We start from the raw sequence: 17480 nt of genomic DNA, 5'->3' as shown, positions 1-17480 counted from the left end.
ATATCACTACAGCAGTCTTAATTTCAGTATCAGCTGAAGAAACCAAAAGGATTTCCAAAAGGAAACCCTAAAAGTCAGACCATAGTATAGAATGGAAGCTGCTACTGACTAACTACCCTTCCCATGTGTTACATAGTGTCACGTTGGTGATGCCTGTAGCATACACCAAGGTTGCCATGCAGACAAGACCTGTAGTTAAGGTGGAGTAGCCAGAAGGTTACTGTATCCATGGCATATCCTGATGCATTGATTGACCAACGCCGGCAGTTGCATAGCAAAGAATGAATGCAGGTGTTTTGACGCATCACGTTCTGCCAGTGTGTGTTGTCCTCTATTTTGTATTTCTTTCAACTTGAAAATTAACGTTAAAGCTGGAGTGCGGGACTTTAAAATTTAAATGAACATCAGTCACGTTTCAGCCCTTACCAAATGAGTACACACAATGCTGATTAAGCCTATCACCACCAAGAAAACCTTTCTGTAATTGCAGTATATCAGAGCTGTGGTCTCTGGTGGCTCTGGCAAATTTCCTGCACTGGCACATCAAAAGTTGTGTGTTTTAGGTCCACCAGCTAGAGCTAAAGGGGGTAGGATGAGGAGGGAGACCATAGTGATGGAGCATCAGCCAGGACTATGGTGGAAGCTCCTGAGAAGCATCCAAGATGTTTCTAGAATGGATGCTACGGGTAAGAAAGGAGCTCTGCATTCAGAGGAAGGACTAAAGTCAATAACAGAAAGCTATTGATGGCAAGGATGAACACGGATCATCATTGGTGTAGCTCTTCCTCATTGAGGCCTTGTTGAGTTGTTCATTACCTCGTCTGACTACTCAATCACTTGGCTTTTTATTTCTCTCTGCCCTTATTTACGAAGACTTTAAGAGGGCACTCCTTGGGAGATTCAGCAAACTCACCTGCAGGCATTTGTCATAAGCTTGCGTCAACAGCGTTTGTGTAATTACTCTCGTTGCCAGAATGGGGAGACAAAAAGTTGCACTGCAGGTAGCAGTAGCTGTTAAAATATGCAAGTGACAGTTTTTTTTTTTCAGCTGACAAATAATAACAATACATTCATGATCGTTTTTGTCAGAGATTAGACAAACATTGTCAGTAGATGTGTAACGGTACACAAAAATCTCGGTTCGGTACGTACCTCGGTACACAAGTCACAGTTCGTTTTTTTTCGGTACAGTAATGAAAAAAATAGACAACTATTAAATATCTTTTACTTATTGGTAACCTTATTAAAACATACCACCACAGCAGTTAACTCTTTTTACACAATTTTTGAATGAAACAAATATATATAAAATCCTGCTTTTTCACATTGTTTGAATGAAAATAGAAATATAAAAGTGAAAAATAAAATCCTGCTGTTTTTTTAACACATTTTTTGAATGAAAAATATAAATATACATTTCTGCTTTAACAGTTTTACTCAATTAAAATAAAAAGTATAGTGCAGCTGGTCAGCTTTAAAGCCTGCTCAGATTCAGTTTTACTAGGAACTTACTTAGCTTTCCCACTTTGTTAAAGTGCAGTAAACAAAACATGCTTATATCTAAAGTGCAGCTTAAACAATTTTACTCAACTCCAATGGCGTTGGTTATTTCTTTAGCGCGATGGTCAGGGAAACGCTCTTTCTTTTTAAACGACGACGATATCGTAGTTTGCACCAGATTGCTTTTTCTAGTCGTGCCGGTTAACGTTCAAACTCGGGTGGTGTCGCTTTAGATGCGTTAGCATGTTAGACGTGTTTCCAAGTACATACCCGACCGCTGTTCTGCAGTGTCGGCACACTGCTTTTGTCTTGTCCACTTGTTTATTTCCATCTTCGTATTTTACCCTGAAACCAAAGTGTTCCCAAACGGAGGACTTAAGGTTTGCGGGTGGGTCTTCAGGTTCGTCAGGCTCACTTGCCATGTTGTCAAAATGCGAGAATGCGCTGCACAAAGTGAAAGCGGAGATGTACCGTTACGGCCCTAATTGCCGGGTATATATTTTCAATGTCATGGGCACATATGCACTTCTGTTTTGATTTTTCTGTTATTGTTCTGATTAGAAAAACCTTTTTTGCAAAACACTTTAAAATCCTTAAATTAATATTTCATCCAAAGAAATTTTACCGTATCAGGCAAGAAATGATCCATTAAAAATACTGTATGCATACTCACAGAGGGCCTTGACAGGTTTCCTGCTTGCTTAAATAAAACAATTCTCTGTCTTCCTCAGCCTCTACCCTTTGGTCCAGCTTATATTAGGCTTATCACGTGTGAAAGCACCACCAAAGGCCCCCCACCTTTTAACCTCTTAGCCCGTTTATGACCCAGAGCCATTTAGACTCAATTGGATGTTACCAACACCTCAGCTCTCCATAGCCACTCACTGACCTAGCCATCCATCAATGTCGGCCTTTGTTTTTTATTACACACTCTCTCAGAGGTCCATCTTGTCCAGCAATCTCAGTGACTCTATGGCGTATAAATACAATAACAAGGACAAACAGGCTATTTTGGTGACTCATGGATCCAGCAGTGCAATTAAAACAAGCACATTTGCCTGACTGTGACTGTGGTGACATGTACTTAGACACCCATGGCTGATCCTTCACTCTCTCAGCCCATTTTCTCCATTGATTTTGTTTTTTCACTTCATTGATTAGACTGTATATTGAAGGGCCAAACCTTTTTGGTTAATTGGTGGTAACCTAGTGTCTTGTGTCCCGATATGTTCAGATTGTGTCTAGAACCAGTTGCGATTACAGTTGAGCATCTGTGCAGCCAAGGTTTTGTCTTTGGTGCAAGACTATAAACTTGAGTGTGGTAAAATAATTTGTATATATTATGTGTATGGGTAGACTTTTTGGCTCTTTACGTATTTATCCAGACAGGTAAGCTTCATTCAACATTCAAGTGTTTTCCAGCATCATTCAGTAAATGATAGTGATATAAAATGACTGAGTATTTGCTATCCACTGGAGTTAAGTCTGACATAAGAGCAAAGAGTTGGAAAATTTCCAAGGGAAATCAAGCTCGGGAATTTTGTAATATTGCACAATGTCAGTGTAAAAGCATACTGTGTTAATGAACTTATTTGGGGGGATACAAATAAATCTCCCTCCAGTCAGACGCCAACTTATTTAGGTTTCTGAAGTAAAGTAAGGAGGTATCCTGTAGGTAATTCCTCATTTTAACGTCATAAATCAGCCGTTCCTTGTCCATTGCGACACTTCCAGTGCAAGTGACAGAATACAAATAGAAACAGGGCGTCTGACAATACCGTCACATTGTGCTGCGCTGTGTCACATTGCTCACAGGCAGTTAGGACAGTCCAATAGAAAACAATGCAATCGTTCTGATTTAGTTGCTGATACTCGGTTGTGTCGCATCCAGTTAGGACACGGTGTGAGCCAAAGGACTACATGTTTTCAGGAGAGCCTTGTTTATATTACTGAGGACTGAATATATTTGTTGTTGTTTTTTTTCGATATTTCAGTATACCAGCAGAAAGTTGTACGCAGTTTATAACTTGTTAACACCTTCTGCTAGATTTATCTTGCTAGCTGTTATCATGTGGGATGTAGCTTGAATTAGTCTGCTAATCGATGACTTTTAATTAATCTATATCTGTTCATTCTTTATACAGCCTGAAAGCATAACCCTTATAATTCCATGTTATTCCTGCAGTTTCTTGTTAATTCCCAGTGAAAGTTTACACCTTAAATATACCCAGAATTTTTACACCCTAGTCTGACAAAATTATGTTGCTTAAAAAAAAAAAAGGCACATTAACTGTGAAACTGCAACACAGCCATTGAACCAATAAGCATACAACTAGCAAACTTGTGCTGTGACACTTATTGCCTCTAGGTGTCATACATTTTTCAAAATGTACAGTTTTAGTAGCTCCTACTGTCCTTACTTGTAGATGACATTACAGACATGTCTACGTCTGCAGCACTATACTGTTGCAGCTGTTACTTTCCTCTCCTGGAGGTGGCGCAGTGTGGCATGTGTAGGAGTGGTCTGACAATAAGCGAATATTTATAGAACACACTTGAAGAATACAAATCGACAGCAATATTTTTTCTTTGTCAAAGTTGTGATGTTATAAGTTCTTTGTCAGCCACAAGAGGCCTGCACTTGAAAGTGATGCCCATCCATTAAACTAAGGAATATTATCGTACACTTCTTTTTTTTATCAAGGCAGGATATAAATATTATTTGAGCTTCTTCTTTGAGCCTTGCTGCCTGTAATGTGCTGGATATTAATTTGGGAAGCCTTTGTGCTTGTATGCACATCTCTCGTGCACGTGTCTGCGTTTATCTTACTCTATTCTCTATGTCAGTTAGGAGACCATTATAGCCGTATCAGGTGAGAGAGTCAGGGAGAGGGAAAGGCGGCCCGTCATCCATGTGGCAGTGTAAAAGTACCACGTTAGCCCTGATCCAGGAGGCCAGTCTGTCTAACCCACGGCCCCAACTTCAGAGACATAGAGAGGGGCCCTATGAATACTGCATGATGGAGCTTTTATTACAGAGCGAGCTGGAGTGTAAATAAGATCCAGGCAATGGGGCACGTTTACTGGGGTCAGATCAGGGGAAGTGGCGGGGGGTGGCTATGTAACCTTGTCCCCATGTCTCCCGCTGTCACAAGCCTGTCACTGTAACTCATACAGTGATGCTCGGCCCTGAGGTGGTCAAGGACAGTCTGAGAATAAAGCTTTAACCAAGCAGTAGTCACACCATGTCTCCAGCCCTAAAACATGCCCTTAAAGGAATACTTCACCCCTTGAAAGACCATGGGTATATCAAGTACTCACCCTGTGTTACGTTGAATTTGTAAAGAGAACTTTGCTTGTCTTGCAGGCCACTGAATTACAAAAACTGACAAAATTCTTGACGAATTGAATCATAGGCAGCCGCGCTTAACTATAGCAAAACCATATCAAAACATCAATTGTCAAACTCTTACGCAACTCCTGCTGTATAATCCAAGACTTATCTATGGAGTAGTATGTGTGGTACTTCCCAAACAGACGGCCCTTTCTGATAGGAAACTGAACAGAAAGTGAAACTTACCTATGGTCTCCTCAAAGCCAGACTCCATTGACTTAAAATTACTGTTCTCGTCAATGTAATTGGCATTAAAGAGAGCAGAGTTTTACTTTTCATTTTCATTTAAGTACTGAGCATATGCCTGCATAAATATGACTTGGATTATACTGCACTAGTTATGTGAGTTTGTTAACAGATGTTTTGATATAGTTGTGCTGTTGTTAAATGCGACCCCCATGACTTCAGTTGATCAAGAATTTCCGCTGTTTTTGGATTCGTTGTTCACCTTGGATGCATGTGAGATAAACAAGGTTTTCTTCATGATTTCAGTGTAACACAGGGTCAGTAATTGAAATACAAATGGTCATTTGGGGGTGAAGTTTTCCTTTAAAACACATTTGTCAAAACTTCATTTCTCAACCCTTCTATTTTTGACTTAGACATGCATTTGATTATTAACGTATGAAAATAAACTGCTGCTTTGTGAACATGCACTAATATTAGGCCTGTTGTGCATAATGTTGTTTTCTGGGGATTTGTCCCTTCAATTCACTCCCTTCCTGTCCCTTCACTCAGTGAAAAAGTCCTGCATGTGGATGTCTTTGATATCTGTTTCTCTTGATCTTACTCTGGCCAAAATGAATCGCAGACATCAGAAAAACAACCTTAGCCCTAACAAACAGATGTGATACTTTCCATGACGGTACAAACACACAAAGATTGATCGCGCACAAACGCTCAGATTAAACTGCATGATATTCCATCATATCTTAAACAGGCTGGATATGTCTTTTATCATGTCTAGACCGCTCATTGAGAACTACAAGTTGTTTAGCCTGGCAAAGACTTGGTTTAATCTCTTTTCAGGCTGCCTTACACACACACAACCTGCCCAGCCAGTATTTAACATGTCTACCCCTGCGATCTTGTCTCAATTAACATCTTCATCTTAATTAAGAGGCAGCACTCATGCTTAACTGATATTGATTGTAGCTTAAAGGAAGACCGAGACATCAAAATGGAAACAAGGCCGTCAGCCTTATGTGCAAAGAGCTCTTTTCTAACAAAGATGACACCTATGATCAAAAACACTCACTTACACTCTTGGGGCAAAAAGAAATAACTGTTCTCTTAAGTCAGAAGGAGGCTTATGGTTTGTGCTAATAACTACAGACTTAATTTGTATCCCATGTGTTATCTTATGTGTAAACTTTTTGTTACCTTTTTCTTTTCACAATATCCGAAAAGTCTGTAGTTTGTTTTTTTAATTTATCAGCAATGAGACTGTTAAAAAAGATGTGTAGACTACAGCTCGTACAGCATGGCAAAGCTGCAGCCAGTGTTTGTTCTAACCGTGGGTAAATACCTGACATGGCACTAATGGGTGGCATTAATTAAAGGCCTGGGCCAGTTTTGAGGTGTCTGGCCGAAGAGCAATGTGATACTCCAATCTAAGACACATTAATCACACCTTGCACCATACACATTCTCTCTGGGAGACCCACTGACAGGTGAGTAGCCAGGTATCACATTCACTAAGCCTGCTTGCAAGATAACCCGCCTGTGTGACGTACACGGCCCCCACCTCATCCTCATCACCTGACAGCTGTTGGACAGTATTTGTCCTTGAGGATTGTATGTTGAGAGGTCCTGTGGTGTTGTCACTGGTGCCGTAAACTAACCTTCAAGGGCTGTAACTAAAGCCGATGTTTGGCATTAAGGAGTTTGATAATTAAATCATTACGGGGCCGGTCTGTGGCCGCTGCTTTACTTGCAACTCAAAACTCTGTCTGGAACAACGAGTGCTAGGGCTGACTGGATCTGGTTTTGGGTGGTGACCTCTGACCTTTAGGAGAAATAACAGAGGCAGTTTGTCATGCTAATTGAGGCTGTATTAATATTACTCGGAAACTTAGGGACCTATGGAGTTCATATTGTATTGTTATTTAGTACATTATCAGCACATTAGTCATTTGTGATCACTTTGATCAATATTAATTTATCAGCCAAATTAGGACAGTGACATTACATCTTTATTTGGAGCAGAGTGCGGGAGATTTTTATCGAACGGACGTGTACTCAGAAGAAAAAAAAACTTGACTAAAAGAAAAACAGCAACTCAAACGGGCAAATACATAAAATGATTGCAAGGCTTTTGTGGACACTAAACCTGCACAAGTAAGACAAAAACAAACCATGTAATAAGCTTCGATGGCACCAGTGTGTTACGGTATACAGTACCATCACACACCACCAGAGGTCACTCTCTTCTAGTGCAACAGGCAGCTGAACTGACATACATAGTGACAGCGAGTGGTGGGGATAACGTTACAGGAGTAGTAAAGAGCCGACCAGCAACGACAGAAACGGACAGCAAGGAAAAACTGAATATTTTCACATCTAACTCAGTGAATTAAGGGTTTATTTCGCCCAAACCAGAGTTTATGATAGTTGGAACAATTGAAAGACTAACTAAAACAGATTTGGTGAGCTTTATTTTGATTCTCGAGTTGTTGTTTGTTTGCACAAATACCATTAAATACCAAGTAGGCTGGTGAAATGTAAGGAAGGTATGAAGGTTTAAAATAAATTGACACAGCCCAAGCCTACCATGTAATTCACAAGGCACCTGCAAAGAGTAAAATGCACCCTTAACTGTGCTGCCTAGCAAATAGAATCTCAGTGCTCATGTACGATTTTCAAGTATTTAAATAAGGTAATTTGCGTACATTTGGGGCAAAATCAGCCCTTTTCTTTGCAATTTAGTCGCAATGCAAAAACAGTCCAATTTACAAAGATCAGTGCAAATAACCACACATAGTTAGGGTAAAATTATTAGCATAAGTTGACTGACTGACTAGGATATTAAATCCCAAATATGGTTTCCCATAATCATGTTTTCAATTCCTTGTCTGTCAGCAGCTGTAGCTCCTGGTCTGAAAATTTCTGTTTCCTTTTTCTCTCTGCCATTGTTCTACCTGCTGTGTTCTAGGCATAAAGGCAACATATATGCTTTGCCACATGGATAATTGCAAGCAGGAGCAAAAAAAGGGGCATATTGCACTTAGCTGCCAATCTGCATGGGTGTATTTGTGCTGTAGTATCATTAGCGCAGTATCTTTAGTGAGTCGGACTTTGACACGGAGCAGATAGTGGTTGCAAGTGATGTGCAACTCATGGTGCTATCAGTGGCCACATTCTGTTCTTTTTGAATTTGCCCTGAAGTTTAAAAATGAAAACACAATATCTCAGGTTACCATTAAAATAAATTTAAGCAACTGCTTTCAGCAGTTTTGTTTCATACTATCTTGTTTTTGTGTCTCCTCAGAGCGTACCATCTTCCTAGCAAGCGGGTATTAGCTGTCAAGGTGAGAACTCCTTCCATGTCGATGCTCTTTATTAAGTGACCCTCAATCCTGTCCTCCCCACCAGAACCTCAACAGAACTTGTAAGTGTTGTGTTTATTGTTTGATTACAGGTCATTCCCTTGGATATCACGGTGGAACTACAGAAGCAGATCATGTCAGAATTAGAAATACTCTACAAGGTTAGTTTTGACTTGTTACTCTTTACAAAAACAGCTTCTCTTTTCACTAAATGTTGCTGTTCGAGTCTAACTAGTGAGGCGCCAGTTATCACCTCTGGCCTTACAATGTAAGCCAGGGATCAGCGATACCTGGAAACACATGCAACATACACGTGGAGTAGGCATGTAAGTTTACTGACGACAGTCTGTTAATTTCTTTACATGCATAAGGGAAATATTCTTTCATTGTCTTATAATGTACAGGCCCAAACACAGTGAGCTTTGGAAACTCACTTCAACTGAGTGCAAATGCATTGTCTGTTATTTACACTGAACATGGAAAAAGAAATTGTGGTTACCCTAGAACAGAGGGAACATCAGCTGACCTGAGCTCAGTGTATTGATTTGTTTCTCCATGGCCCCACTTTAGTCTTCTAGCCCTCCTCCTATGCAGTGTGTGTGGAAGTAAATCATAAAGAAAATATTTAATTTCCAAACAAAAAAAGGTTGATAGACTTCAATGAAATGCTGCTGAGCACTGACTACAAACTTAAGAATGTGTGATCGTGAGACACTTAATTTCGTAGATTTCATGCCACTGTTTCACTCAAATTCCTAATCACTTTTTGCTCAAATTCATAATGAGGATAATGTATAAAAAATTATTTTGTATCTCAGATAATTTTTTGGCATGCTCTTTAATGATCATATTGTCTCTTGATTGCAGTGTGATTCACCCTACATCATCACTTTCTTCAGTGCCTTTTTTATCGAGAACAGGATATCCATATGCACAGAATTTATGGACGGTGAGTTTCTCTGCAGCTGAAGCCAGCAGATCATGTTTTATCTTCGCCAGCCACAGCTGCGTAGAGGAGACTTTGGAGAACTGTCGTCTGTCTCTCTGCTGGCTGTGTTTCCATTTACACTTCTGCAGATCAAGAGGACGTCTTATCGCTGTGAGCTGCTTAGCATGTCTGTGTGCTAAAAGCTACAAGGGCGTGATAAATCTTGACTTAAGTGCATTTGTAGATGCCTTTGTACATGTGTGTCTAGATTGGTGTGAGATGGGGGACTGTTTATGTTTTTAGGTGTGTGTGTGTGTGTGTGTGTGTGTTTGTCCAAGTGTGTGTTAATGCAGCGATTCCCCTGTTTCACACATTTGCCAGCTTGTTGGCAAAGTCTGTTTAACCTCTCAGCACTCTTTACTTGGTGAAACTTTTCTTTGATCAGTTATTTCCAGTTGGTCTTGATTGTTGCAAACAAGAATTAACGGCGTTGTGAAAATTTGACCACACAGGGAAACATCAATGGATTTGTATATTGTTTTATTGTTAAGTGGAATTTTATCAAACAGAGAATATAATGATTATAACTGTGTAGTCCATAGAAATAGAATGAATAGATGGACATGTATGTATGTAGTTTTTTTGTCAAGTCGCAAGCATCATGTTGGTTTACATTACCAAAGGTTTATGACAAAATCACTTGACAACACCTACCTCCGTGTTTGCATATGGCGAGAGAGGAAGAGATGCTGTGCTGCTGCCAGAGGAGCCGCTGAATGAGTTCCCTCTGAGCGGTAACTTGCTAAAAGAGTCTGAGAAGTCCGGGGCTGTTCATAAAACTTTCAGGACGCCACAGTTTATTCTACACTACTGAAGCTGACCCTAACCACCGCACAGTCTGTAATAATTTCACTTTCAACCAGGTTAGTTGTTGCCGTGGGTAACAGTTTGACATCAATATAAGGATCAACAGTTCTTTCTTGGCAAAGGTGTCAGTTTTGGCGATAAAGCATTGTGGGAAATGTTGGTTGGCCTAATGTAGATGTGGATCCAGATGACATTGCAAGCAACAATTTTTGCCAGTTGTTTTGGTAGGTGTTGAATGATTTTGGCTTTGTGATATGCCGATGTGCCAAAAAGGCCATGAGATTATTAGTTAAGAAATTGTGCAAAATGTGTCATACTAAATACATCTCTGCCTCAATAAATAATTTGTCTTTCGCAGGTGGGTCTCTGGACGTGTACAAAAGAATTCCAGAGCACGTCCTGGGGAGGATCGCAGTTGCAGTGAGTTTACATGAAATACTCAAAAGCTCCCAGTTAGTTGTTTGATTACTGAGTGCAAAGCATTTGAATCAATAGGTGTGTTATTGAGTTTTAAGAAACATTTATTTAAGGTGTATTAGCGTGTGATTGTCCCGTGTGTGCCCGGCAGTCACAGTTTTAAATGCGACCTGTTATTCGTTTGTCAGATACAGAACAGGTCTGAGGAAAAAAACTCACTCATTTTGTAAATGAAATAAAACAAAAGAGAAGCACAGGTGTGAATTTTTCAATTGGCTTCTATTTGGTGAAGTGATGGAAAAAAGTCTGTGTTGTTTTCCCCTTAACCTCCCTTCTCTGCCTTTCTCCCTCCCTTTCTAGTCTCAGTTAAAACTAGATTTTTGACAGAAATGGCCTTGATGTTGATAAATGCATGTCTCTTTTCCACACTCATTACCCTTCTCCTGTCTCCACCTCCTCTTCTCTGTCTCCCCCCCTTTAACTTTGTCCGTAATCAAACAATGACAGCTATTTAGTCAGTGTTAATTCTAATTCACAGCTTTCCCTCCTTTCCACTGTCACAGTTGTTAATTATCACAGAAGGAAAAGCACCCAAGAGGGTGTGAGTGAAGCTGCACACTGCAGTCACTGCACTCACACCACCACCTTTTGAGGCAGCAGGACTTCAGAGAGCTTTTGTGCTTTCTTAATTTATCTCAGAGGTTGTCGTGCATCAGAGATGGATGACAGGAGCCTAGAGGCTTGAATCAGCTCTCACATCCCATAATGAAAAAGTAGCATTACTCACTGGGAAATGAGAAATACTTATTTACTTACTTACTTAAACACAATGATTATATGGCTGAATCTCGCAAGAGGGGCAGAGTCACATGAATACAACCGAAGATGAACTTGCAAGGGCTGCACAAAAACATTTCAAATGTCTCTCCTTTCCTACTCACCTAACAAAAATACTTTGCTCTTGCCGGTGGTTCTTTAACTGTGGTGTCTACAAAAGACCTCTAAGGTGGGAGAGCAAGAAGGCATCCTTACTAAGTACTCTCACAAACTTTCACTTTCCCACCGATGCCCACCTGTTTTGCTGCGAGAAATAAATCACCCTGTGAGGATTTTCTTGGTTGCTTTTATCTGCAGTCTTATTATTTCAGTGACTTCCCAAAGCTTGTGACCTCACCTGTGGACTGGAGCAAAGATTGATCAGCAAGAAGAGAGCTTTAACGTGTAACTCAGCTCTTCCTTTGCAACCACAGTCTGATACAAAATCTGCAGTAGTGCAGCTGACGCACCTAAACTGTAGTCAATTTTAAAATCCTTTTCCCTGTTATTAAGACTGAAAGAGCTGAATTGCTCTACTTGGGGCACTTTCTGCCCCTCACCTGGGTTTGAGTGCATAGGAGCAATAGGTAGTGGAATTCTTGAATCATTATGTCAAAATTGGAGGACATCACAGTCAGGTAGAAACCATGGTCACAGTCAAAGGAAGCCAAAAGGACAATAGCATGCATAAATGGCAGCAGTGCTACCCTAAGGTCACCAAAATGGACACCTTCTAATGGGGGTGACCCTGAGTAGTCGACTATTTCATGATTTGATCTAAGAAGCCTGATTGAGCTGCCAATCAGTCTGTTCGGCTATATGGGGGGCTGAATGTCTGATTTTACACAGAATTACTCAGTTTCTGCCAGTAAATTATGATATATAATCTGTCTTGGTTTAAATGTATTAATCAGACCGCTGGGATAAGAATGTGGTGCACTTAGAACTTTTTTTTAACTCATTAACGATTCTCTGTCAAAATTATTGGGGGAGGCACATTGAAACAGCTGTTTGTATCCCTCTTTCCCTGCCTCTTAGCAAGAGAAAGTTGACAGTTCTGTTTACAACCACTGAAGGCTAACAGGAAATAAAAGAAGCGATGTGTCTGTGCCTGTCTGTCTGTCAGTCTTTTCTGCTCCCTTTCAATACTGTGGACAGCATTGCTGCCACCCCTACACACACACACACACACACACACACACACACACACACACACACCCCTGACACACAACAAACAGCACTGGATGGAACATGTACTAGTTATTATGCCAAGTCAAGAAATTCAATTATTTTTTTGGGTGTTTTTTTTTTTTGTCTGGTGTGGAAAAAAACAGAACTAATGTTACTGATGAGAATATGGATCAATCAGCAAAAAAATCCCCCTTAAAAACATGATTTCATTATCAGTCGACGAGGCATGACTTGATGAATCAGATTCGACTATGTAAATTCTTTGTCGGGAACACCCCTACTCTTAAGACCTTGGCTGCTCCTGGATGTCCTGTCCACTCTTAGGGCAACATCAATACAACATTAGAGATTTGTGTGAACCATGACAGCGCAGCAGTATCCAAACCTTTCAGTATTTCAGGGTGAATCTTGGCCAACCCCTTTGCCTCTTTAGTGACAAATGCCATGACAGCTGAGTTGTGAGGTGTAAACAGGGTCAGAGACATTTTTCCCCAACCTATGTGCTGGTTAAATGTTAACCAACATTGATGTCAATCTATTTTTTCTTTGGTCTGTGTCTCTAGGTAGTCAAAGGCCTGACCTATCTGTGGAGCCTGAAGATACTTCACAGAGGTGAGTAAGGCAGCGCGCAGGCTCTGTGTTATTAAAAAAAAAGAACAGAGTTGATAAAGACAAGCTGTAGAGTGCTGATGTTGCAGTTCTATCAAGCAGTTTGTCTCCGCAGATGTCAAGCCTTCCAATATGCTGGTGAACACCCGAGGACAAGTCAAGCTCTGTGACTTTGGTGTCAGCACACAGGTACACTGATTTGTTTGTGTGAGCATGCAAGAGAGAGGGAGAGAGACAGAGAAAGGATGGAGGAGGAGAAACAATTGTCTGTCGCTGCATTACCCATCCTGTGCGCAGATCTGTGTGCATATGGTCAACGTTTCAATCACTGCATTCATTTTCAACTCAAAACATCAGCACTATCCCAAGGGTCTTCCTCTCACATTAACTTTTCCCCCCACCTTCATTGTTCTGCAGCCTCCAAAAAATCACTTGTTATAATTATGACCCGCACACACAACAGCAAAGCCTCATTGATATGTATTCAGTAGATGTGGGGAGAGCGTGGGTGGCAGACAATAGCCTCGTCATTGTGTGTATGTGTGTGTGGCAGTGTGTGTTTGCAATGTAATCATCGGGGACAGACCTTCAGCGTTCCCCAAAACATCAACCCTGAGGACTCTGTCTCCCTTTTTAACAAACACACACACACCCTCCCTTTCTGTGGCAAATTGTTATTCATTTTTAACCTCCACTTCCTTGGAAGCTCCAAGGTGAATTTTACACACTGCATGTATAACACTAGCAGCACTGACTTGTCCTCTGTCTTTTCTAACTCTGTTTTTCTGTTTATCTCTCTTTCACACATACACACTCTCCCTCCCCCTCTTACAGCGTAGGGCATTCTCAAAAAAAAAAAAACAGCCATGAGGGAACAGACACTCATTATCACAGCCCTGTCATTGATGGCATGTGCTATTGTATCCACACACACACACACACACGCTCACACACACGCACACACACAGACTCACTAATGTCTCCTTGTCTTACTCCTGTTCCCTTGGGTGAGGGTGGAGAGCAGCCCAAAATATCAACCTGACATGTCAATAGATTTAGATAATGTTAGCTTTTTTATTCCTTAATATAGGACAATAAAGTAATGGCTCTTAAAAGTTATTTATTACGGTCAAGGCTTATTAAGGTCAGGTAAATAATTCATGTTTATATACAGTGTCATTATTTGCATATCCACTGTTAATTATATTTCATTTGCAGTTGGTGAACTCTATTGCCAAAACGTACGTGGGAACAAACGCATACATGGCAGTGAGTGACCCCTTAACCTCACTTTCATGTCAAATAATAGTTAAGTTTTACTCTACTTTTGTCCTTACAGTTGTTGATATTGGCTTTTGCTCCACAGCCGGAGAGGATATCAGGAGAACAGTATGGGATCCACGCAGATGTCTGGAGTGTGGGAATCTCTTTCATGGAGGTACGACATTCTGTAACTGGCTTCACGCTATAACTGGGCTTTGTACACTGAAAGAAGTGTGGGAAATATATGGAGGGGATACTCTTCATTTAATATTTTGTAACTACACAGTAAGGCCCCGGTCAGACAGGACATGTTTTAGCAGTCTGAGGAGGCTTTTTGTAATTGTTTTGAATGAGAGTGAAACGTTTTGCTTGCTGCTTTTGCATTGCTCAGTGCTGCATGTTTTTCCGCTCTGTGCGCCTTATGTTTTTGCAGCAGCGCCCTGAACACCTTGAGTTGAAAAACTTTAACTCAGAGTCGGAAAGCACCTGAAGTCAGAGGTGGGACTTGTGTGATGGTGATGACAACAAGTGGTAGCGTACAGTGTGAAGCTAATGTTAGCTTATTGTCATCATTGTCCTACTAAAATCAAATCAAGTTTATTTCTGTAGGGGCGTCAGTGGCTTAGTGGATAGAGCAGGCGCCCCATGTACAAGGCTGTTGTCACAGCGGCCTGGGTTCGACTCCAGCCTGTGGCCCTTTGCTGCATGTCTCTCCCTCTCTCTCTCCCCCTTTCACACTTCACTATCCTATCGATTAAAGGCAAAATGCCCTAAAAAATATCTTAAAAAAAGAAAAAAAAAGTTTATTTCTGTAGCACATTTAAAAACAACCACAGTTGACCAAAGTGCTGTGCAAAATAAAAGAATGACACACAAATACATAGCAATGTAAAATGTATAGTATAAAACAGAATAAAACCAGTAAGAAAAATTCTATACGTAAAAACAATTATGAAATACTGCAATATTAAAACCACTACAAACAACCAAAGGCCAATGAAAACATGTAAGTTTTAAGAGTTGTCTTCAAAGTGTCAGTGGAGGGGGAGCGTTTGAGGTAGTGGAAGGCTATTCGAAAGGTTTGGAGCAGCTACCGCAAAGGCACGATCTCCCTTACCCACCAGCCTCGATCGTGGGACAGTTAAAAGTAAGTGTTTGGAGGATCTAACAGGTTGCGGGTCGGAGTAGGGGCAGATAAGTTCAGCAATATACAACACAATATACAATATTCAATATACTTGGCAAATTGTAGCCACAGCTTCTGTCTGATGTTTTACCAACCTTGACTAGGCCAGATTATTGACAGCAGGTTGTGAAACTGTCTCTGACTCATCCTAAAATACGCCTTGAACCAACCATCATCCAGGCAAAGCTCCTGCACCAGCTGGTAGTACTCTCTGATTTCCTTTCTTTCTGAGGGTCTCATGGGCCCATACTGATCTCTGTTTCTCTGTGTCCAGTCCCCAAGTGCCCTCTGTGTGTCCATTTCTTTGCAGACTTTAAGGAACAGATCCGTCAGTGTACTTAACAGCAAAATAGCGGTTAAACTAAGGACACGTGATTTGGTGGTTGCCTAGCAATAGTTTAAAAAAAGATGCAAAAACCGCTTTGTCTGATTGGGGCCTCAGGTTTCATACACCTCACATACATAAATCGAATAGATAGTATTGTATATCTTGCAACATGTCTGTTGCTCATTTACTGAGCATCGTAAGATACATATATGTTTGTGTGTCCTTGTGCGTATGCATCAGTATCTGGTTGAGTGCTTGACTGACACCGTGCCTCTCGAAATAACATTTTAATTTCAGTCTAACAGTCCCTGGTCTCTTGTCCTCCCACTGACACTATTGATTCTCCATCTGTTTCTGTCCACAGCTCTCCCTCTGCAGTATCACAAATGATATGGGCTTCTGCCTCGCCTTTGTCTGTCAATAATGTTTCATATCATTACAGTTCTAACAATAATGGATGGGTTCATAGTGAAGGAGCCGTGTCAAAATTATTGACATGATCTCTGTGTGATAAAGATGGAGTTTTTTATCAGCGGACCTCCTCCCTGCCCTGTTCTCTTTATTCCTAGCTGTGGATGTGTGCATTAAGCTAAATGAAATGGCTCGCAGTCCCACTCAATGTGGATTGATCTTTAGCCCACTAGTTGGTCTATTTATGTTCAAGGAAAGACCGTGAGCGTTTTGACGTTTTAATAACGTAATGTTGCCAATAAGCTGCCCTTGACCAAGATGAAAAATGCCCACCCCAAAGTGAATTGCCAAATGTCAGAGAGAGCTGTCACCCACCCAACCCCCCCCCCCAGCCAGAATAACACACATTACATACAACCGTCCCACAATCCTGTCCTGCTTCTGTTTATCCCTCTATTTTGTTCTCCACAGGTGGTAATCGTGGGGGGTTATTAACTAATAGCTGATGTTGTTTGATGAGGAAGTGTTGTCAGCAGGTGGGCACTAAGCTTACCTCAAAGACAGAAAGTCTCAAGTTCTGCACGCTTCATCGCTTTTAGAAGAATTTTCCTTCTGTGTCTTAAATTCCATGTCACTAAGACACTGGCAATGGAAAGGTACCTGCAAATACTGTAGATAAAAAGATATAAAAAAGATATATAAATATACATGTGTACATACATTGCATATGTGTATAGGTGGACATACATTATGCATTAATGCTTATACATTTTTAAAAAATTACCTTTGTGAAGCATACATTTTAAATGTTAACAGTGTCCCTTTACTGTACACATACACGCTATTTGTTAGGGGGCCAGGTAAAATATTGGTGACAGCCTAAAAATAGAATACAGTACGTACAAAATTTGCCCATTACAGGTTGCATGAATGTGAGCATTATGGAGGGGCTGTGTAATTGTATTGCATTAGTTTGTACAGGTGTTTACAGATATTACCACAGGCCCAGTAATGACTCAGCG

General features: G+C 40.7%; 1 protein-coding gene across 1 annotated transcript in view; it reads left to right on the top strand.

The window, feature by feature from the left end:
• Nucleotides 1-17480, top strand: part of map2k5 (mitogen-activated protein kinase kinase 5) — an 86250-nt gene that overhangs the window by 19360 nt on the left and 49410 nt on the right. Inside the window, exons 9-16 of the mRNA XM_050053267.1 lie at nt 8385-8424; nt 8535-8603; nt 9310-9391; nt 10596-10657; nt 13225-13273; nt 13386-13459; nt 14489-14539; nt 14637-14708. Of these exons, the coding sequence (XP_049909224.1) occupies nt 8385-8424; nt 8535-8603; nt 9310-9391; nt 10596-10657; nt 13225-13273; nt 13386-13459; nt 14489-14539; nt 14637-14708 (499 nt within the window). The remainder of the gene's footprint in view (nt 1-8384; nt 8425-8534; nt 8604-9309; nt 9392-10595; nt 10658-13224; nt 13274-13385; nt 13460-14488; nt 14540-14636; nt 14709-17480) is intronic.

Source organism: Epinephelus moara, chromosome 1, assembly GCF_006386435.1.
Source record: "Epinephelus moara isolate mb chromosome 1, YSFRI_EMoa_1.0, whole genome shotgun sequence".
In the NCBI taxonomy this organism is placed as follows: Eukaryota; Metazoa; Chordata; class Actinopteri; order Perciformes; family Serranidae; genus Epinephelus; species Epinephelus moara.
Note: the sequence above shows the minus strand (reverse complement) of the source record. Positions and strands in the feature narration are given on the sequence as shown.